General features: G+C 39.6%; 1 protein-coding gene across 1 annotated transcript in view; it reads left to right on the forward strand.

The window, feature by feature from the left end:
• Nucleotides 1-1,108: 1,108 nt before the first annotated feature.
• Nucleotides 1,109-23,238, forward strand: part of LOC137172225 (melanopsin-A-like) — a 38,242-nt gene continuing 16,112 nt past the window's right edge. Inside the window, exons 1-4 of the mRNA XM_067576526.1 lie at nucleotides 1,109-1,363; nucleotides 13,617-13,753; nucleotides 13,935-14,068; nucleotides 21,774-21,977. Of these exons, the coding sequence (XP_067432627.1) occupies nucleotides 1,241-1,363; nucleotides 13,617-13,753; nucleotides 13,935-14,068; nucleotides 21,774-21,977 (598 nt within the window). The 5' untranslated portion in view covers nucleotides 1,109-1,240. The remainder of the gene's footprint in view (nucleotides 1,364-13,616; nucleotides 13,754-13,934; nucleotides 14,069-21,773; nucleotides 21,978-23,238) is intronic.

The following is a 23,238-nucleotide window of genomic DNA, read 5'->3' on the forward strand; positions in this document are numbered from 1 at the left end:
GCTGTTAATGTTAATGTTAACATTAGCCTACACATGTATTTGCAGGAATGGGAGAAATCTTGCACTACTGATGATGTCCAGCGTAATGATGGAGACACTGGGAAATGCTGAATCTGTTTATTTGCTGTTTCACATATAGTTTTAAATAAGGAAATCCACAACTTTCTGCATTGAAACACACATTGTTTGTTTCCTGACCACTACGTTAACTAGCTAATTTAGCTGGCAAATGTAGTGTAAGTTTTTAACTTACCAGGCATTGGCATCATGCGTCTTAATCATATCACTTTCCATATATAAATGAAATAATGTTATTCCTTTCAAATATTGACTTAACTTACCTTTAACAGCTGTGGTATATAATATAATTTTATCTCTTTGCCATGCTCTCGCCTTTTTGCTACCACTGACCCATATAAAAACATGTGAAGAGCTATTACACTGTCCACAGTGTCGTATAATCTCGTGGGATTTCGTCACCACTTGGGTCTTTCTGGCTCTGGATGGAAGAGAAAAATAAAAAATGCCAGATTTCTATATTATATCTAAAACATATAGGAACATAACTTCACATATAACAATAGTCTAATATAATATACAATTATTATATATACATTAAATAATAATAATAATAATAATAATAATAATAGTTATTATTATCATTATTATTATTATTATTATTATTATTGTTATTATTATTTTCTATTTTTAAGATATTAAACTTTGAAGTGGTTTTATGATCAAAATATAATATAATGCTAATAACATAATAACAATGATCATATTAATAATTTAAAAGGCAGAGGTGTATTTTGTATGTTGTTGAAAACATGATCTTGTTAAAATTACAACGTTGATTTATAAGTATTTTGTTAACCCTTTTACGACCATTTAGCATTAAACGTTGTTTCAACGTTATTTCAACGTTGCAACGACAACTGACATTATTTCAACCACATTTCAACGATGAAGGTCGGTCACGTGCCGGTTGGATACTGACACACTCTGAGGCATCCCTGGAGCAGGGATTGGACGAAAGACGGAGAGAGAGAGAGAGAGCAACTCTTTCCCACCCTTCCACAGCTGCTGTACTACCAGTGGCTCTGTCAGAGCGGGATATGAGAGGGCGGCGATGATGACTGGCCACTTGGACTCCTAGACCACCTTATCTTGATTCAACACCTCTACGGTCCATTTCTCTCTCACACAACCGCTTTTCATTAACTGCCGTGGACCCAGAATGGATTCTAGGCTGCTAATTGGACCGGGGATCCCCACACCGGACGCGACCACCCGGGCACCCTGGAACATCAGCTCCATCAGTCCGCACCGGCTCATGGAGCTGTCTCCAGTCGCCACAGCTGTAAGTATCCTGCTTCCTCTTTTATTTTGTTTTTTTAAATGGTGGCTGGAAGGAATACCCCGCGGTGGGACTTTGGAGAGCTTCTGTGCGCCGCAGCGATGCGTAAACGCGCCAAGATCCGAGTACAGAGCAGCCAAACGCAAATTCGCCAAACCCAGCAAAACAGCCAAAGAAACGGCCGGGTTTTCTTTTTTACTCCACCAGATCATTCATGAAATTTGAGGAATAGAGTAGAGCAAGGTGTGAGCGAGCGAGATGTTAACTCAGTGAATGAATGAATCACATCATCCTCTTCTGCGCATCTGCGCTCCGTTCATTCACTTGAATGAAGGCAGGAACAAGGCGCAACTCCCGTTATCTCTGGTGTTTCTTCTGCTTGTTGCAGTGCATGAAATGGTTGTTAAAAAGCTGCTGTGGGTGTTGGTATGTGTCACGTCTAGGGTGAAAGTGCCCGTCTTTTTTTTGTCATAGCATCTGTGTGGAAAAACGCCATCCATGTAGTTAATATTGCTCATAATTATTTTAATCTGCCTCCTGTCAGAACTTCTGTAACATCCCAGGGGACGTTTTGTGATATAGTTTTGTACTTTATGACATTTATCTTTTTTAGTTCTATATTATTACGCCATAAATCCCATATAAGCCCTGTCAGAGGTGATTTTAACATTCTTTTATTTCAAAAAAATCATGCCAACTCTGACACATTATTGCTCCTGGAAAGTTCACAAAGTCAGGTTACTAGCATGAAGAATGTTTTCATTACTAAGTCTCATGGATGAATCAGACTCCATATCTCTGTCTCCGTCTCTATCTGAGAGTGGGATTAGTTTACACATTTAGCCTTGAGGAAAATCCTTTTATACAGATGTGTAGATCAAGTGTATCCACTGGTCTACAGTAAATCCTCTGTACTGTATGTAAAAAAAAAATGGCATAAAAAGAAAGTACGGTGCCTTAACTTTGCCCCAGGAGCCCAGACAGACATTATATGCTTTGAGAGAGAAACAGCTGATTGAAAGATACACTGAGAAACACATGGGTGCACTGCCACGGTAAATGTAGTTCAACAAGTGGGAATGGTTCAGTTTGGACTCTGACTTTGATGCTCAGACCTGCAGGCTTCAGTGACTGTAGTTTTTGTGGTCTTGTCTTCATGGTGGGAGTGCTGAGAAAGCTGATACTGAAGTGTTGCCTGGGGGCAGCTTCTACTGAAACAGATGGGATCTTCTACCGAGGAATAAGTGTGGTTTTCATTTAAAAAACTCTCTAGGTTTTCTCTGTGTTTCTCTCTGGAGCTCCCTTTTCCTTTAACCACTGTTTGTTTCTTCCTCCCCCCTTAATCATCTATCTAATCTACGATCTCTGCACAATTATAAAAATATGGGTTTAATGAATCGATGCTTATCTTTGTAGGTGTGTATGCATGCACACACACTAGTTTGCAGGGGTGTGTCTGTTGAAAAAAATCATGCATGTGAGTGAGTGCTGATGTGTTTGTGTGTCTCTAAAAAGAGGTAGTGACAGTGTGTGTGTGTGTGTGGGTGTGTGTGTGTGTGTGTGTCTGTGTGTGTCTGTGTGTGCATGCGGGTTGCCCTTTGAGTTCATGTCCTCTGATTGCTCTGCAGTTGATTAGAGTGTGTTAGCTGGCAAACAATGCCTCTGAAGTTGCTGAAAACCATTTATCTGTCAACTTATTGACAGGCTGATAAACGACCTGCTCGTAACTTGTGACTTGGGGTCCAAGTCACCGGGTCAATCAGTTTGAGGCCATGTCCATTTGTTATGGCTAGGAGTTGAGCTTCCAGTGAGGCATAATCACAGATCCACTGTCTGCAGTAGCCCGTCATGCCTAAAAATTACATCAATTGATGTTTTGTCTTTGGTTTTGGAATTTTTAGGATAGTCTCCACTCTTTTAGGGCTCGGAGATTTGCCCTTCTCTAAGATCTCATGCCCAAGGAATGTCACTGTGGGGAATACAAACTGCAATTTAAATTGGCTAGACTTGTGATTTTGTTCTGCTAAATATTTCAGTAGTGTCACTGTGACAGTTTTGCATGGTTCATTTGGTAGGTGAACAGATCACTGGGTCATCTATATAATATGTCAAAACACTACCTGCAGGTAAACTTGGACCCTCACGTTGTTCTTTTCTGAGTTGAAAAATAAGGTTTCTGACAAGTGAGTTAGAACATGGCGCAATTACTCCCGCTGATAGCAAACTATTGAACATTGGTGTGATTCCATCAACGGCTTTAGTGGGTATTGTTGCTGACATGGTCAGTAAGTGCTTTTAGGTGTCACTCAGAGGGGCGGCACCCCCTTCACTAGCCCTAGATCATATTTACCATTAGCCCACAGACTCTTTGGTACATTTTTTTAGTTCTTGTGAATTTATTGCAGGGCTGGGAAAACACAGATTTGAATTTGAGGTTTTAAATGTAAAGATCTCACTCTGGTGAATGAACTCACAAATGGGCATCTGTATGTTTTTAGCAAGGGTGAATATTGCACTCTTTCTCCCTTGTTTGTCCATCTGACGAGTACTCAAATAGAGGAGATTTGGCCAGTGACACATGTGGGTGTGACCAGCAGACATGGAAGGATTTAGTGATCGCAGTGGTCATGTTTACCGACAATGCAAACATTTCATCATTCCAATATAATATATTACTACTTAACAAATCACTTTCCTGTCCTTTCTTGAACCAACTCTTTTCAAAATCTGTCTCCCCCTTTTTCACTCCCCCTTTCTGTGCAATGTAGGTCAGCTGGTTTCATAAACATGTGGGAGTCAGACATCAGTGTGTTTGCTGTTGATAATAGTTCTGAGGCAATAGACCAGTTGATATCAGGTCCCATTGTTAGATGTACAGGGGCTTGCTTTGTCCCATTTGCACAAATTGGCCTATGTTTGCTTGTTTCCTGGTTACCTTTATGCCCTCTTCAGTGCAATACAGAATTAACCCAACAGCACACATTAAATCTCTTGCCAATATATTTACTAGGCAGCATTTGGAAAACAGAAAAGAGTGTTTGAGTGTATCTCCATCACTTGTGGTGACTCTTAGAGGGGTAGTATATACTTCTTTCACTGCAGTGCCTGCTGCTCCTACAGTGTAAATATATCTACTGCTCTATTTAGGAGGAGTCAGAAACTCACCTTGTTTTATTATTGATACTGTTGCCTCAGAATCTACCAGAAATGTGATATCTCTGTACCTGAGAACCTTGCCATTTTGAAATGCTTGTCATTTGAATGTGTTTGTCAGTTTTCTAAGTGTGTGAGTGTGTGGTGTGTAGGGGTGCGTTTACTAGAAATGTTGGCCTCCTCTGCCTCCACTGCCCGTCATGCCTCATCATCGTAGTACTGGTCCCCCTGTAGGTGGGTCACAGTCACCTTTCTGGGAGGTTCTCTGTCTATGCCTCTGTCAATGTCCTTTTGGACAGTCTCTGTCCCAATGATCTAGGCTTCCACAATTCCAGCAGCCTTCTTTGTTTCCGCCATGAGGCCCTCTGGAGTGTGCATGTCCTCTGCCTCGCCCTCGATCTCTGTCCCGTCCCCTCTTTGGCATTTTGATGGCCTGTGACTGGGCCATTTGGAGTCTCTCACTTAATTTTCTTTGTTTCAAGTGGCTCTTGCTGCTGCTGATATCTGGATTTTTCCAGCATGGATAGCATAGTCTCGTATTGTTCAATGATTTAGCGCGGGATAATCACATATTCCTGTCCCCCTTGGCTGCATATATCAGGGAGTTCGCTTGCTACGGAGGCCATTTCTTCCCATGTCCAACGGCGGTAGACATACATTATTTCTCCGCCGTCTTCTCTGGGGTTGGGAACCTCTGTCATTTCTCCTCTTTCTATGCCTCTGGTGTGTTTGGAGGGGGGTTGTAGATTGTACCCGCTTTTGTTTGTTTTGACATCATTTCTTGGGCTGAGTCTGTAGAATATGAAGGAGGCTGAAGACTCCCATCGCTATTCGGTCCAGGTCATTTCAAACCCTGTCACACGGGCCCAGACGTGTGTCTGGTTGGCTTGCCTCTGGATGCGGTGACTGGTCTGGAAGCGGACCTGGTGCTGACGGACAGCTGGCATCGAGAGGAGGTCAAAGTCTTTATGGAGAGAAAACTGGGGACATTGATTAGTTTCCCCTCTTTTTCCCCTTATTTTTGTGTTTTAGGTTGTCTTTCTTGTTTTTGTTGCCTGTCTCTATATTCTGCCTCTTTTTTCCACAGAAAAAATGCTTTTCAATCCACCCTTACTTTCTTTTTCCCTTTTTTATGATTACATTCTTCAAGCCCTCTTTGTAATTTCTCAATTTGACTCAAACCGAAACTGCCATTTTCAGCAAACACACAGTGTTCAATTGACAACTGTAACTGCCTGCAAGTCTCTAGTCCATGTTTATCACTCATCATTTTCACACATCTTGATAACTTTAGGAACTTCTTTACTTTGACCTTTACCCATTTTATCGTGCACGACCCAAGCGATCTGACCCTTTGATTTCAGTTTGGGTTCTTAATCACTCAATCAGACATTCAATTGACATTATTCATTAATTCCTTTGTCAATGGGTCATCACCGCTAACGGAATGATCAAGTTTCAAGATGTTTATTGTCACTCCGGTTATACAAGTACAATCGTGCGAAATACATTGGCTGGGAGGCCAATATATATAAAAAGACATATAAAATAAAATAACAAAATATAAATGTATATATATTTTAAAAAAGATATATACATATATATAAAAAGACATAGGCACAAAAAGGTTGCATATACAATCATTGGTCAGAATGTTGCTCAGAGGTTAGATTGCATTTTTTGTGTGTGTGTCTGTGTGGTGTGCATGTGTAGGGGGGATAATGTTTGTGTGTGTGTGTGTCTGTGTGTATGTGTGTGTGTGTGTGTGTGTGTGTGTGTGTGTGTTTGTGTGTTATTTATTTAGTAGTCTAATGGCCTGGGGAAAGAAACTGTTCCTCTGTCTGCTGGTGCATAATTTGAGAGTCCTGTACCTCCTACCTGAGGGCATCAGGGAGAACAGGCTGTTGTGGATGCAATGGGTCCTCAATGTCTGTCTTTACCTCTCAGACATTTTTCATGGTCTTCAATACTGTATACTCATTTAATTTTCAGATGCCGTGTCATTCAAACCGTTCTATAATCCTCACAGGCAGTCTCTTGTCATCAGAGTCATTTAGGAACCTTCCTCAGGGGAGGTAGACTTTCTGGCTTTTCACCAGCTGTGCACAGATTCAACCTGATGCCAGTCTCATTCCTTCAGGAATGAGATTGGCATCCCAGATGAGCCCCCCAAAATGTCATGGAAATTCACCTCTTGCACTTGACTTCAATGAAGAAAGAAACAGTTTCTCAATACGGTATTGGCACACTTTCTTAAATGCTCAGAGCATGGCTCACTCACACTTGATACAGACATACGAGCTGCTGCAGAGGAGTGAGCTACTCATTTATCTCTTTCACACCAACCTCTAGGAGTTGTTGTGACTACTCTATGTGTGGTTATACCCAAATAGATATGGCAGGATATGCTTCAGCATGAACAGATGTTCTTTGTTTCTCTTTCACACAGGAACATAATGTTCAGACACACAAACATGGTTTCCATAACTGTCACTAAGCATTCTTAACCTTTCAGAAGTTCACACAAGCATTTATACATATTCATACACACAAGCAGCTTGTTAAAATTTCACACATTCCATCATCTTGTAAGAGCAGGATTTACTTTTCACAAGTGAATACTTTAGGGCTGGGCAATAAATAAAACAACAAATCTCATGTGAAGAGCCAAAGCAACAATGGATTGATGTACTTACAAGTATTGTGTGTGTATCCAAAGCCTGATATCATATTCCTCTGAGCTGTAGACCTCTGTTGTTGTCATAAACTATTAAAAACATGTCAGTTAGCTACATCATTGGGGACTGAAAACATGATCGCTGTTATTAGTCTTTGGAGCGGTTTCTGAACAAACAAATGTGTCCAAACTCCTCAGGGCGAATGTCACCCAGTGCAACAGTGTGGCTCACTGATTTGTTTTTAATAGTTTTTGGACAGCAGAAGTCCACAGAAGATGTAGATATATCAGGTTTTGGATACGCACACAATATTGATAAATAGGATCACCTCATTGTTGGTTTGGCTCTACATGTGAGATTTATAACAGTAAGACAATAAGAAAAAAAAAGCACTGGTTATATCTTTTAACAAAAAATCATTCCAATATTGATATGTCACAATATGGCAAATGTATGCACTAAGAAAGCAAATACATACATACATTCATAGGTGTCCAGACTGTGTGGTCACTAGAAATTAATGGCCACCCTCAAGCCTATCAGAACCCAGAATTCTCAGTGGCCATTGCACAATAATGAGTCATGCCTATAGCCCAGGTTATATGCAAGTGTAGCTTCATTTACTGTTAATGCACAACCATTGAATCACATTGTTTCACAGCTATCTTTTATACCTGACACAGATTATAAAGACTTATTTCTAATGAATGAACACATTTCTTTGTGGTGTCATTATTTGGACTTTTTGAGTGAAGCCCCCTCAGCCACGTTTAGTCAATTAGTCTTGGCTACATTTTCTATGCGTGCACACAAACTCGTGTGTGTGTGTGTGCACATATAGTATGTTGCCAATAAGCAAAAGTCTTTGCATTTACATGTCTTTGTAAGTGTTTAAACATGCATACCCAAGTGTGCCTGGCTGTTTATCCTTGCATGTACAGGCATGTGTTTCTTTTCAGATTTAATTCCTACAATGGATGTTTAAATCTCACTCTGTCTGTCACTGCTCTTCTTGTCTTCCTGATCTTCGTCCTTCTCTCTCTCAATTTCTTTGAATTTAATTCGCTGTGCATTAGACAGTCACTAGACCATTTACATCCACATTACTTGCTCTCCACTGATGAAAAAAAACCAAAACAGAAATGCTGGCACCTTGGCTTCAGCACATGCTCGCAGACATACAGTACAGATGTGTTGTGCCCATCTCAGAGAGACAGACACCCACCATTTCCAAATTTAAATCCCACACCAATATATGGACTTCCATGTCGTGTTGCCTTTGCTTGCTGCTCACTGTGCATCTCCTTCCTCCCTGCTGTGTGATCTGCATTAATCTGGCCCCGAGCAGCTTGAGCTGGGAAACAGACAACATGAGAGAAAGCAAGAAGGAGGAAAGGAGTGATTTCGGGAACAGAGGAACAGTTGTGAAGGGGGGAATTATTCAGGATTGGGAATCAGCAGCGATAGCAGAGAAGAGAGAGAGATCCAGCTGGGAGAGTGGCAGCCATGTGAAAAGGAGAAACCAGATTGGGGAGGAAACAAAGCAGGCAGGGAGGGAGACCTTGAGTGTGATCCATCACATCACTGATGACGGCGTCGGACCGGATCTAAGTGTGTTTACATTCCACACACACACACACACACCACATCTGCATACCACCTTCACTGCACTTGTCCCCTCTTTCGGTAACACATCCCCATGACCTTTTCACTCATTTGCTTACATAACCACTCCATCACTTTCTACGACACTATTCAAATGTCCTCCTCTCAGCAATGAGAGCTTGTGACTCTGCAGAAAAGTACGACCGCTGAAACAGATGTTGGACACTCAAGCACATGTGTGTAAGCAGACAGACACAGACGAACACACACACACACGTGCATGCTTAAGTGCGGCTGCCAGGATTAATGAAAGAAGATGCGTGTGTTCCAGTTGAAAACTAAGAAAGATTTAGCTCAGTGGAAGTATTCTTGGTGAGTGCATTTCTGTTTGTGTATGTGGGTGTGCATCTGCTTGAGGGAAATACAGTGAGAGACAAAAGAAAAAGGTTAATGCATGGGTGTGTGTGTCAAAATTTCTGAAATGAATTCTCAGATGGTGCTGTGTGCTCTGAGGTGCAGAATACTGCTGTCAAGTGAAAACCGCTGACAAAAAGTCAGCTTTTGGGGATCCACAAAAAATAAACTCGATTTTTTAGCTTTATAAATATTTCAATGGTGCAGTGGTGGAATGTAACTAAGCACATTTATTCAAGTACTGTACTTAAGTAGCCTACAAATTTGAGGTACATGTACTTTACTTGAGTATTTCCATTTTATGCGACTTTATACTTCTACTGTGCTGCACTTCTTGCTCAATTACATTTATTTGACAGCTTTAGTTATAAATTATTTTACAGATTATGATTTCACATGAATGCATCAGTAGTAATAATCCAATAATATCAGATAATAGTACTTTTACTTTTGATACTAAATACATAATAATACCCACATACTTATATTTTCAATGCAGGACTTTTACTTGTAGGCTCTGTGTGGACATCCGCGTACCTGCAATTTGTTGTGTCCACGCTGTGTTCCTGTAGACGGCAATCTACTGCACATGTGTGGAACGCGTCCTCCATGTGGACCACAGAAGGTAGTATAAACACATCAACAAGGTGTCCGCAGCTGTCCATGTGCATGTCCACTCAGGAGTATAAATGAAGCTTTATGAGGTCAAGTTGTTCACGCATTCCCACAAATGGCTGTCTGCTCTGTAGCCTTTGTTGCTAAAGTTGTTCCATATGCTGTTCATGTTGTCAACTCACATATTTCAGATTGGATTCGGGCTCAAACACATACAGATGGATGCGAGAAGTTTCACTTTTGAGTAAGGAATGAGAAAAAGAAGTAAAATCCTACCACTACTGTTTGTTTACGTAGCCTACTGAGGCGCCAGAAGTCTTCAGAGATGCAGCTTCCAGGAGATAACCAATCAGAAATAGAGTGGGCTCATCGGGAGAGGACCCTTAAAGAGACAGGAGCTAAAATGGCAGTTTCAGACAGAGGCTGAACTGAGGGACTACAATTAAGTGTCAGTATGAGATAAATAAGAAGTTTTTTTAAATGTAAATTAGGGATGTGTCCGAATACAAATACGTTATTCGGCAAAGCACAAATAGTGTTTTGTTTTGGTTTTTTTTTTTTTTACGAATATTTGTTTCATACAAATATTTCAAAAATTATTTGTTTTCAGGAAGAAACAAAAAACATGTCAAATACCAGCGCACAGGTCGGTTACATCACTATCTCAATCTCTGTCCTCTGCTCCGCTGTTGTCTATCAGCAGGTCCCAACGAGGGGAGTCACATCCACCTGCTACATGACGCACATTTCCTTATCAGGACATCACTCCTGGAGTTGGGAGTGAACATAACCTGTTCTTCCCCTTCTCCTTTCCACAAAGTTAGGTTGTAAAAAATAGGCAATAAATGAAAAGTGCAAAGCAATAATTGCCTTTGAAGTTCTTCCCTACATGTTACATGGTGTGCTGTCTCTGTGTTATGGGTGTATGAATAAGTAGATGTCTGTCTGCAATGAGGCGATGAGTTTTTGCTCAGTAGTAGGTGCAGTGGTTTATGACTACCTTCTTAAGGTAATGTATTCATGAACACTTATTGTAACACTTTAATTTTCTAAAATTAAAAAGGTAATAAAAACAAAACAGGATTTTCAAGCCTCTTTCCACTTTTATAACTCGAATATAAATACAAATATAAAATAAATACAAACACAAATCATTTTGCTGCCTCAACAAATACAGATACAAATACAAATACTGGGTTCTCTGCACATCCCTACTGTAAATCATGTAAAGATATTCCAGTGGAGCCCCAAAACATAAATATAGACCTGGAAATGTGTATGTTATGTCCTCTGAATACTTCCTCCACCACTGAATGTGTCCTAAAGGTGGTAGAAAACTACATGCACTCATAACTTGGATGCAGTGTTTTTATTTTATATTCTATTGATCAGTATTTTTCAGCACATGTTCATCAACATGAACATAGTCCACAAAAATTCACAGTATGAATTTTAGTGTAAGCTGACAATAAAGTCGTATTGTATTGTATCATGTTGTAGAGAGGTCATTTATAGACAACATAAATATGTCCACATTCTTTAAACTAGCAAATAGAAAGTAGAAGATCACAGATTAAACATCACAAAGTAGAAACACATCTGGATGAAGCAGTAAGTCTGCAAAAGGAAGTAAATTAGTTACACACAGTCATGTCAACCCTTCAACAAAGATAAAAACATGAAAATCTAAGTTAAATACTGTAGTTCTTTGTTCAAAATAGTTCATTGAGTAGGTCAGCATCACTCAGCTAGTACCACCGGTATTCCACTCAGAGTTTGATTTTCTTTCATGACATCATATAGTCCCTGTGGGTCTTTATGAGGAGTTATCACTGAGGCTGATCCATACTGATTAAATCTAATTTCCTCTGACTATAAACCCTGGGCTGGTAACCATTTGTGTGTGTGTGTGTGTGTGTGTGTGTTTGTGTATGTGTGTGTATGTGAGTTTATGGTGCTGTATATCACACAGTGTGGAAAATACAAGGTCTCTATGTGCAAAGTTCAACAGGAGTTAACAATCAGGAAGAGACCCACAAGGCATCTTTGGGCTCCTTGTTGGGTTTGCAAAGTGACTTAAAAGAGTTAGAATATAAAAACATTTAATGAATTGTAAGTAGGCTCCCTTTCCTTGAAAAAGGCAACAATTTTTAGCACCTTTTCTGAAGTCATTTCAAGATGTATGAAATAAGATTTTTATAACATCATTGTGCAAAATAAGTTATTAAGGCAAAAAACAAACAAGAATGTCTTATTTGCAGGAGGTAAAAAAATACTCATACACATATATTTTTCATTCCACCACATTCATCTGAATGATGTACAAACTACTTTACATGCAAAATATATTAATTTGCAGTTATGATGAATTGTTGCAGATATTTCCATCTGAAAACATACTCAGTTCTTTTTTGCCATTGTGGTATCATTATACCTTTATTCACTGTGAATGTAAATATAACTTAAGATCTAAATATACCTTCTATGACCTCTTTATATCTCCGCTCCTTAGCCATTTTACTTGTTCTGTTGCGTAAATGTGGCCTTTCAAACCCCATCATTTACATATAGTGTAAGCTTATGTAAGTTGTGCCAGGAGCCTTATAAGGTTTTTTTTGTTGCTGTGTCCAGTTGACCAGTAGTGGCTTTACGTTTTCACACAGAGAGGAATGAGATGGAGGTAAAATGCAAAGCACCAGTCGTGGCATTTCTTGTCTTCCATACAGACACCACGAGACACACCAACACCAACCTCCATTAAAAGCAAATAGTTGCCTTATATACCCACCCGGCTGCAGGTATTTAGGCAGACAAGACCACAACCATAGGAAATAATAAATATTTACATGACACCATACAAAAATAGTATGTAATAAAATAGTAATAAAAATATTTACCCACTGCTTAATGTTTCTTTTTTTACACAGGCAGGACGGCCAGTCCCTCTGCGCTTCCTGAACCCCCTCTGCTTCTTCCACAGCAAAGAAAGTTACCAAATGTTTGACTAAATACATAAAAAAATCTGTTCTTTGTCAATCATCCCCACATAAATCCTTATGAAGTATTTAAGGTAATGGAAACCCTGGCCTCCATTACATGCTGACAGGTCGATAGAAGTTAATCTCTTCATGACCTTCAGAAAAGAAACAGTTACTGGAGCACAGACACTTTTATGTTCGCTCTCATCTTTTGAAATAGGATCAACTGTTTAAAGTGGGTACTTACTTACTGTAGGCTGCATGAAGCTACCTAATGGTCTTTTTAAACCTCATAATAACACGCCAAACCAATTATTATTACCCTAATTATTATACTGAAAATACTATAAAATTTCCTGTATTATTTGAATGGAATCTATTTGCGCATGGTGTTATGTGATTGATGGTAGTATCTCTTACTTTATAGGCTTTATGTCACACTGGCTGACTGACTGAAGTACAGTTTTAATATGTATGAACCAAAGAATAGCCACATGTTGAATTAGTATAGTCTAGTACAGTTTTATGGGTTTAAATGTTAATAACAGACCTGTTTATGCCAAAAAACATGTAGAGCTGAAACACAGAATAAATATTTTTTTAATGTGAAAATATCTTTCTCTTTCCAAAGCCTGTGAATTTTTCAATACCATTCTGGCAATAAGCTGTCAAATTTACTTGACAGCAGTGATCATGAGACATACGGTGAAATCGGCATTGTTTTTGGATTACATCTCTATCCCATCATGATTTGATATCAGGATTTCTTGATTCATGTTAATCCATCCCTTCTTGTTTTTTCTCTGTTGCTAGGGTTCCTTGGTTCCAAGCCACCCATTTCCAACGGTAGACGTCCCAGACCATGCTCACTACACCATTGGTGTTGTCATCCTGGCTGTGGGCATCACAGGCCTTCTGGGAAACTTCCTGGTCATGTATGCTTTCTGCAGGTACTTTTTTTTTTTACACTTCAGCTTCAGATTATAAGTGAGCTTCCTTCAGAGAACTTGTTCAATGCCAAGTATTTGTGTGTATCTGTGATATTAATATATGTGATGATGATGTTCAATTATTCATGGTCCAACATTAATGACAATATTTCAACAGCTGTTTGTGTGTGTGTGTGTGCAGGAGCCGGAGTTTGCGGACACCATCCAACATTTTCATCATTAATCTTGCAATCACAGATTTCCTCATGTGTCTCACCCAGACACCGATCTTCTTCATCACCAGCATGCACAAGCGATGGATCTTTGGAAAGAAAGGTAACACAAGCAAATGCACTGTGTCAGATTTTAACTTTATTACATAACATTTTCCACTTTTATTATATTTAAAATCGCAGCGCAGAGTACCTGATACAACAACCAGAACACAGCCTTTGGAAGCAATTCACAAGTAAACAAACATACTGTACATATGTAAACTCTTTTACTTGTGCATGCACAAACACACATCATTAACATTTACGCACACAATTCCACAGGGACCTGTATTGTTTCCATACCCTTTTGAGTGTGACCTACAGTTCGATTAAGATTCAATACATGCAGACAAACAAACACACACACACACACACACTCACCAACCTGCTATCCTCTATCATCCTTTTGTGACACAGTGGAAAAACAAGCACTAAACGTTTACCTCTGCATTATCCGAATTCCATCAATCAAGATTCAAGATTTAGTTTATTGTCATCTCCTTGTGTACTTGCATACATATAAAAATGAAATGTTGTTCCTCCCAGCCAACAGTAGTGCAACAACAAAAGAAAGGATAAAGATATACATCTAAAAATCCCCTTAAAAAAATGATAAAAGCATATAAATCCCAAGAGAAAGACAAACAAAAAAAGAACAGTTAGCTGTACGGTGCTTTAAAGTGCAGTTAGAGAGAAAGTGCATGTTTCAGTTTGATGTTGACAACTGGTTCATGTCAACAAGTGACCAGTACTGATGGAGGAGTTAGAGGGTAGGTCGGGGGGGTGGGCATGGTCATGGGGGTGTCACAGTCTGTTGATGATCTTGACTGCTTGCGGGTAAAAGCTGTTTAGCATTCTGCTGGATTTGGCATAGATGCTCCTGTACTTCTTCCCAGACGGCAGGAGGGAGAATACATGTGAGTAGGGTGGTGGGGATCCTTGATGATGCTGAAGGCTCTGTGAACAGGGGCACCAATGATCTTGCTAGCTGTCTTCACTATCCTGTTCAAATGATGTTGTTCTGATGCTTTGCAGTTACCGAACCAGGAAGTAAGGCCCTAGGCAAGAATGCATACAGGCATATGCCTAGATTTTGGGGGGATGCAAGGGATACAGAATATACATCCCCCTCAATATTTAGAACATATGCATTCAAAAATCAGTGTTTTACCAATGGGGGACACGGCTTTTGTCTTCAATTGCACAAGCAGTCCCCAATCAACTGGGCTTAAATCTGAAAGTGACTTAAGTCTCTCTCTCTCTCTCTCTCTCTCTCTCTCTCTCTCACACGCACACACACACACACACACATATACACACATAGTTTATTTACATCACTTTTGGGGCATTACATAGATTTGGGGACATTACATTTATTTCTTGGAGAATTAACCCAACCGTAACCATAACCACTGACCCAAAAATCAGCTTTTCCCTAATTGGGGACACAGTTTTTGTCCCCACTTGGACAAGCTGTCCCCATTTAACTGGCCTTTAGTCTGGAATGTGTCTCTGAAAGTAGGATAAGTCAGACCACACACACACACACACACACACACACAGTGCTGTGATCTCAGTCAGTAGCAGCACAGAGTCTCCTCCTCTCCTCTGGCGCTTTGTGCATGCCTGCAAGTTGATAACTATCGAGGAGCCAGAAGGGAAAAGGAGGAGGAAAAGCCAAGTAAGTTGTGAGTTGTGATGGTAGCTAATGAGCCACTAAGTAATGTTTTTTGAGTTTACTTTTAGAAAGGTTCTTTGCTAGTTTACTTACTAATCATAAGGTAAAGTTACTTGCCCTTAAAAGCTTGCTAGTTAGCTATAATAGCACCAGACAAGCTAATCCAGCATTAGTTGCACAGCAGCTGTCTGAAGACAGTTAAAAGAACAGCAGCATGTGATTTGTTGACATTTGAATTTGATCAATTGGAATTTACATATAGCTTATAAATTCATACGACAGTGTTAAATTATTGATGTTTTCAACATGAACGGGAGACATTTTGGTGCAATCTGAGATTATAAAATGTTTTTAGGCTATTAAGGTAAGTTTGTGAGTTAGGTCTACAAGTATGGAATGCATTTATTCAGTTCAGTCTGACCACAAGCAATGACGAAACAATAGTCACCTCATTGTAGTTGTTTGTTGGGTCATTCATAATTCCTTCCTTCAGGATACCACAGGAGGCAGGGAGAGTGCAGCTGAAGCGAATGAAGCAATTAACAGAATTCTCTCTCTCTCATTTGATTCGTGCATGGGTTACATTAAACTACTCAGGGATAAAATGACCATATGAATAATGGAAATTGAAATCTTGCTGAAATGTGATGCCTTTACATAAATAAAGACATTTCAACCATAAATGGATGCAGAAAAGGCACAAATTAGTGCTTATAAATTCACCAGAATGCAGGGAATGAAATGTTTGACATTCAAAATTTCCTGGGGGAGGACTCCCAGACCCCCCGCTTAATGTGCCCCCCCCCCCATGTTCAAACAAAACCTACGCCCATGCATGTCAGTGGTGTGTTTTACATGAGTGCATCTGGATGAATATGTGTACTCTGATGCATATCATACAGGAGCGTGCAACCTACTGGGAACAGAAATAGAGAAGCGGTAAGAGAGACTCAACACTCCATTGATTAAACACTGATAGTTAGAGCGCTGTGTTTTCCTTCAGGAGTTGTCCTGACCTTGATGAAGAAAGCCAATCGCTGTCAGATCTGCAGCTCAACTCTCAGTGGCGGTGACTGCTACTCAGCAAGTACTCGCTTTTTTTTTTTTTCTCTAACCACCGCCAACCCCCCAACCACCTAGGAAACCGTCTTTTGTTTTTTTTTCTTCCTGCCTATTCTTCTCAAGAGACAGAGGAGGATATAGATAATAAGAGAGGTCAAGGATAAAGGGGGTAAATGGAAATCACAAAGAGCCTTGCTATTTATTTGTGTTTACCCGTCTTATTTTAGTCAAATTCATGGAAGTCTAAACTGCCAATGCATCCTTTAATGATAGTAGCAGTGTGGCTATAAGGATGGGAATGTCAGTAGGTTAGTTGGATGGTGCAGAATGAAATACTTGGTACAAGACATTTATTCTCCCCAGAAGATTAATCCTAATGACTCTGGTAATTACTTAAGTACCACCAACCAGACACATTTTTAATTTACACATTTCGAACACTTACAGTATAGTCCCAATGAAATGGCGGTTAGAGCATCCTTAGCTTCTGTAATGTGACATATTTCAGAGTGAATGCGAGCAGGGTATAATTTTGTGAGGCATTTGATACGATCACTCAAAAATTATAGAGGCTGCAGGAAAGGGAATCACAGCAATTTGAAGTGGGATAACAACCACTTTACAGTTGTAAAGAATTGTTCACCTTCACCAACATCTCCTATGTTGTTAGTTCAGGAACTGGGGGCCTTGGAAATTAAAGTTACTACAAGGAACTTTTAGCTGTTTATGAAACAGTCTCATGATGCCTCTATATGGCCTACATAAGCAAACAAGACCATCAGTGAGAAGATCGGCTATTTCTTTGTAGTTTTTCTAAAATCAGACTATTTTACGATTTACTGCACACAGACCAGAAGAGCCTATGTTTACATTACATGTAGTGTAAACATAGTTACATTGTAGCGTGAGGGAGTGCAGAGACGTTGTAGGATGAGGGGAGGACAGGAGGAGGACATTTCTCTCATTTCATAACGTTAAAAGTAAAGTTAAACTCCAGCCGGCAGAGTTAGTCAGCTTCGTGACTCATTTTTAAAAATGAGAAAAAGAGAGAGAGAGCACAAGCGAGCTGAGAATCAAAGAAATAAAACGCTATTTTCTGATTGTCTCACAGCGGTTACGTTCTAAAGCACAAATAAACTCACACCTCCACATAACCCTGCAGAAAGGTGCCACATTGCTGGATTTGATGTGAAAGCAACCTTACATGTTACCCAGGTGTATAAACAAGTTTACCTTGTTTCACCATCATCATATTACAATTATTAATCTTACATAGCCACAAATAGATACATTACCTCATTGCTATGTATCCTGCAAACGGCTGTGTTTAAAAAAGAAGGAGCATCTTTCTTTCACTCGCTTCCAAAACAAATGCACGCTCTAGCCAAGATCTTTACAACATGAAGCGGTAGTGCTCATGGGAAATGCAGTCTTCATTCCAGGAAAACACTACCACTTTTATCCACAGGGGCCAATAAAATCAACACAAATTGAAAGTTCCTTCCAATAACTTTAAATAAGCCACAACCATGCTCTTTTGGGCTTTCCTTGAAAGGAAAGGAGTTTTGAATTTAATATTCAAAATGCTACACTTTAAACATTAGCAGGTAATGCTAACTGTGAGCATGTTCACATCATGGATGTATTGAGAGAGCTGAATATGGCTCTGCTACTCAGCCTTGCTACCAATTTTCCCCAGTGGCCACTGACAATAGTGCAAAAGCATTTTCCCCGTAGACCAAGAGACATCTGTAAAACTGCTGACAGGACACTTTGAGCAGCAAACAAGGTCAATTATTACTCTGTGTTATGAATTTTTAATCCATAAAGGTTTTATATTTGTAAAACTGTGTGAAGAAACTCAATGTCAGCTCAATATAAAGTCTATAGGCTGAGAAACTTTTTTGGGCTTATGCATCAAGTGAGCAATTTTCATTTGAGTGAATAGGCACCATCTTTTAGTCCAGTATCCAATTCCTATAATACATCCATGGTTTAAATGCAAACACCATTATGATAATAGGCTAAACAACAACATAACATATTTAAGATATAATCTCTTACTGTAGCATTACTGTAGCATTACATCAGCAAACATTAGCCAAATCTGACAAAGTAGAGCTGAGCCTGAGAGTCCTACAATGGCCACTAATTTTGATTTAAGCCACAACATGGCGTTTCCTCTCCTTTCCTGTCAAGTATAATCTTAAGTTATATTTTCTTTTGTCATCAACGAGGACCATTGATTGGCGTCACCTGATTGCAAGACCTTATTAACTGACCTCTCCATTTCTGAGATGTTTTACATCCTTGTTATCTTGACTTGACCACATTGCAGTTACGACAAAATGCCGCAGGACTTAATTGTGTTTCTCCAGAGAACATATGCGGCTCCTTGGGAGCCAATCTGGATTTCATTAGTTTCACTAACTTAACAAGGGCTGTCAAACAAACACAGACGGTCAGGTCGACGGACATTCAGGCGTTTTGATAAACATTTAATTGGCTGAGTGGTATTTGTTTGAGTTTCTTCACACAGGCAGCACACACTCCAGATTTTGTCTTGTGGTTGGATGTGACTTGGCGTTGTGATTACATGATATATGACAGGTCGGTGGTAATCACACACTCAGGGCCTGAAGGGACAGCAGCTGATAAAGTGATGATTGACTGTTTGTATTTTGTCTGTGTGTGTGTGTGTGTGAGTGAGTGTATAGGCTTGCACATATATCTACAAGTGTGCATAAATGTGTGTATCAGATTTCATCATACATTATGGATACATTTGGTGTAATCTATGGAGAACAGCCCCTTGAATTGTGGAACGAAAAGAGACATGTTAGCGGTCTTGTCAACAAAGCCTCTCAATGAAACCACGCAGAGTAAGTCAGCATGTAACAAGTATGTTATATTAAATATTTAAACACTAATATGCTGTTTGTACATTCCACATTTTCTCTAACCCTCTTCCTGTTTTCCCCATTCATCTATCTTTTATCTTGCTGCTACTTTCCTTCGACTGACACCCTAACTCATCCTTCATCTTTGGCTCTCCCCATTCTCATCCTCACTCTCCCTTCCTTTCCCCTCCGCTTCCTTTCTATTCTTTATTCCATGTGTTTACATTCCCTCTAGTGTATCTCTCCTGTTTTCTCTTCTTTCTTTAATTCAATTCAAATGTGCTTGGTTGCAATAAAATACTAAATTACCTGTTGTGACAGCAGAGTATATAATTAGAAACAGATTTTTGTTGTTAGCGTTGACATTAACAGGCTTTAAAAATGTCTCACAAGTCTCAAAATAACCTTGGCTTATATCTCGGAGGTCTGAACTGGTTGTGTACACATGTTAAATATATAATAAGTTGCAATGTAATAAGAGTGCTGTGAAGAAATCACACCTGAACACAAGATAGCGTGAAAAATGAGTCACTTTGTCTTTTATTTATCTCTAGAAGAGCAAAAAATGTGAAACTTCTTCTTCTGCTTGATTCTTTGCTGACAGGTTCACATTAAATGGACGTTACTGTATGTACCAGACTTTTATTTGATCATGTCAACATTTAAGGGGCTGATTACAACTGGGAATCATTTTTTTTCAACAGCTGCAATACATCAGACTTGACATTTCTTATATCCTAAAATCAATTATACATGTCTCACCAGCTCATCCAACATGCTAATGTAACACTTAGCATTATTTTTAGCATGTTAGCATTTAAATACAACCAAGGGTGACAGGAAATTTAGACTGGATTAAAAATCAGGCAATTATAATGTCATTAGGACTCATTGTCAGCGAACAAACATGTCTGCAAGGAAGGTAACCCAGCTAACATTTGATGAGATTGCAACAAGACTAGACCAACTGGCCCAAAATATGGACTATATCCAACTCATCAGCATTGCCAACCCTTGAGCTATGTTGTTAGCATGGCTAAAATGTTTGTGGTGAATTCAGGAGCATTCAAAGTAAAAGCCTGTGGTTGTGAAAACATAAACTTATTTCTAGTGTTACGACCCCGAGGTTGTATGAACATTTTCTATGTATTTGTGTACATACTGTAATCCCCTCTGTGCCTGTGTTGTGGGTCTCTTTCTCTCTCGCTCTCACTGGTGATCCTGCTGTGGTGCCTGTGTGTGATGGGCTGCAGGTGAGCTCGGCTGATTGTCCTATTGAATGGTTGTGACTGTGTGAGTGTGTAGGTTATCCAGGGAGTTGATTGGTTCCAGTTTAAAGGCCGGCTTCCCCCAGTTCCTGCGGGCTCTCCTCTCTTTACTTCCAACCAGCCTGCCAGCCAACATGTCTCTGTATAAAATGTTGTGCATAGATTTGCCAAATTGATGTAAATAGCCTAGGTTTTGGTAGGGGTGGGTAGCATTTTTGTTTAATCCTTTTTTTCCTCCATTTTTGTTCCTTTTTGTTTGAGTAGGTAATTTTAGGTTGCCCAGCTTTAGTTCCCTTTTGTTTATTGTTTTGCTGTTTTCCTGAAGCTAAACGATTTTAAAATAAACATTTAAAGAGCTGCAAATCCTCTGTTGCTGGTGGTTCATGGGAGCTGGGAAGGGGGGAGTCTCATCTTTCATGTTGCACCAGGGTTCCCCCTAGGCCGGGTCATAACACTAGACTTCTGTTAATGTGACTGTATCATCCACTCTTCAGGTCTATTCAGCTATCACACAACACTTTCAACTGTAATGTAGCTTCATTGGAGTCAATCTAATTAAATCAACTGTTTGTGGCTTTTTGGCTAGCTAGGTCAGCATACAGATTTGTCAAAAAGAGAAATGTTAATGTTACAGTACATGTAACTATTAGCCATTACAGGCCACATAAAATAAACAACAGCATAAATGCAACAAATGTTCTCTAGCTAGTATGATATTAGCACATGCATTGGACAAAACTGAATTAAACTACAGTATTTTACATGACTATTGTACAAGAGCTGCTGGATTACTGGGCAAACATATTTATCCTTCCTCTCTACTGCTTCTTCAGCCTATCATTACCTCTCCTCCTCCAGGTTGTGAGTTGTATGCCTTCTGTGGAGCCCTGTTTGGTATCTGCAGTATGATGACACTGATGGTGATTGCGGTGGACCGGTACGTGGTGATAACTAGGCCTCTGGCTTCCCTGGGTGCGATGTCTCGCAGGAAAGCCCTTAGCATCGTGGCTGCTGCCTGGGTCTACTCTATGGGCTGGAGCCTGCCGCCCTTCTTTGGCTGGAGTGAGTACAACTACACTGAGAGACCTGGAAGTTGAGTCATTATTGATCAGCGAGATTCCTCTGAGGGATTTAGTTTCTTGAGCTCTGCTTTAGTACTTCTCTCTCTCTGTTTTCATTTGTGTCAGTATGTCACATTCCTGCTAGTATGGCAAACAGATCTGACTATGCCTTTTGTCAACATGCCAATTACATTTAATATAAATCCATTACAAGATGACAGACTAGAGTTTTTACCTGTAGCTGACATTACAACAACCCGACAATATTTGTTGAGGCTGTGGAGTCTTGCTCTATTTTTCCTTTGTTGTATGTGCTCCCAAATAGAACTGTGTATTCAGCATGTTTTAGGTTAGTTTTCTACTTCTTCAACTGTCACACAGAACTAAACCTGCACGCTAAGCTGTTGAACCAAATAACAGGAAACAGTTTGTTCTCAAAGTTCAGACATTTGTCTGTCCAGATGGGACTTTAAATCATAGGACAACCAATGAGCACGACACAACACAGCAGGCATTGAGACTGTAATTGATACTAGGGTAGAAGGAGAAAAATCACACACATATGCACTTAATTGTTTGTTTGCAAGTTTCTGGAGATTGCAACAATGAAGGGAAAATACAGCTGAGTGTCAACTACCTAAAATGAATCAGTGTTATGTCTGTGTAGAAAGAGAACAGGAAGGCCATGTGGATCTCCACAGGTAGCTGGTGTCTTTGATGAAGCCGAATTCCCAATAAACAAAAGTCCTATTCTGAAGATGTGAATAAAACCAATTTAAAACTGACCCTGAGATTCCAAACATGTCATACATACAGTAAATGGGCTCTACAATCTCAGTAGACCTCAGTGCATATAGTACAATACTGCATAAGGATACCTGAGATATTTGTGAAAGTACATATAGAAGTAATGCAACACTATTGTATGTGAGTTCCCTGCATATGATCTGTAAGGTTTATTTTCAAAATGTGTGGATTATCATGATTTCCTTCTGATAAATATTTAGCCACTGGATAGGCTATGTTTATGTAATATATTACATTCTTTATGCACAGCCAGTTATACCATGAGATCTTTTTTCATCAGAGTATCCCTTTGAGTTATATTTCTAATGTTGATACTGGAGTTAAGATGGTAAAGGCAACATGTCCATTTATTCAGTCACAAACTACATATGTAGTTGGACACATATACTGTTCTGGTAACTTTTATGGCAGTTGTAACACTCTGTTTCAGGGATTGTTTTTCACTAAAACATCTC

This window comes from Thunnus thynnus, chromosome 20, assembly GCF_963924715.1.
Source record: "Thunnus thynnus chromosome 20, fThuThy2.1, whole genome shotgun sequence".
Lineage (NCBI taxonomy): Eukaryota > Metazoa > Chordata > Actinopteri > Scombriformes > Scombridae > Thunnus > Thunnus thynnus.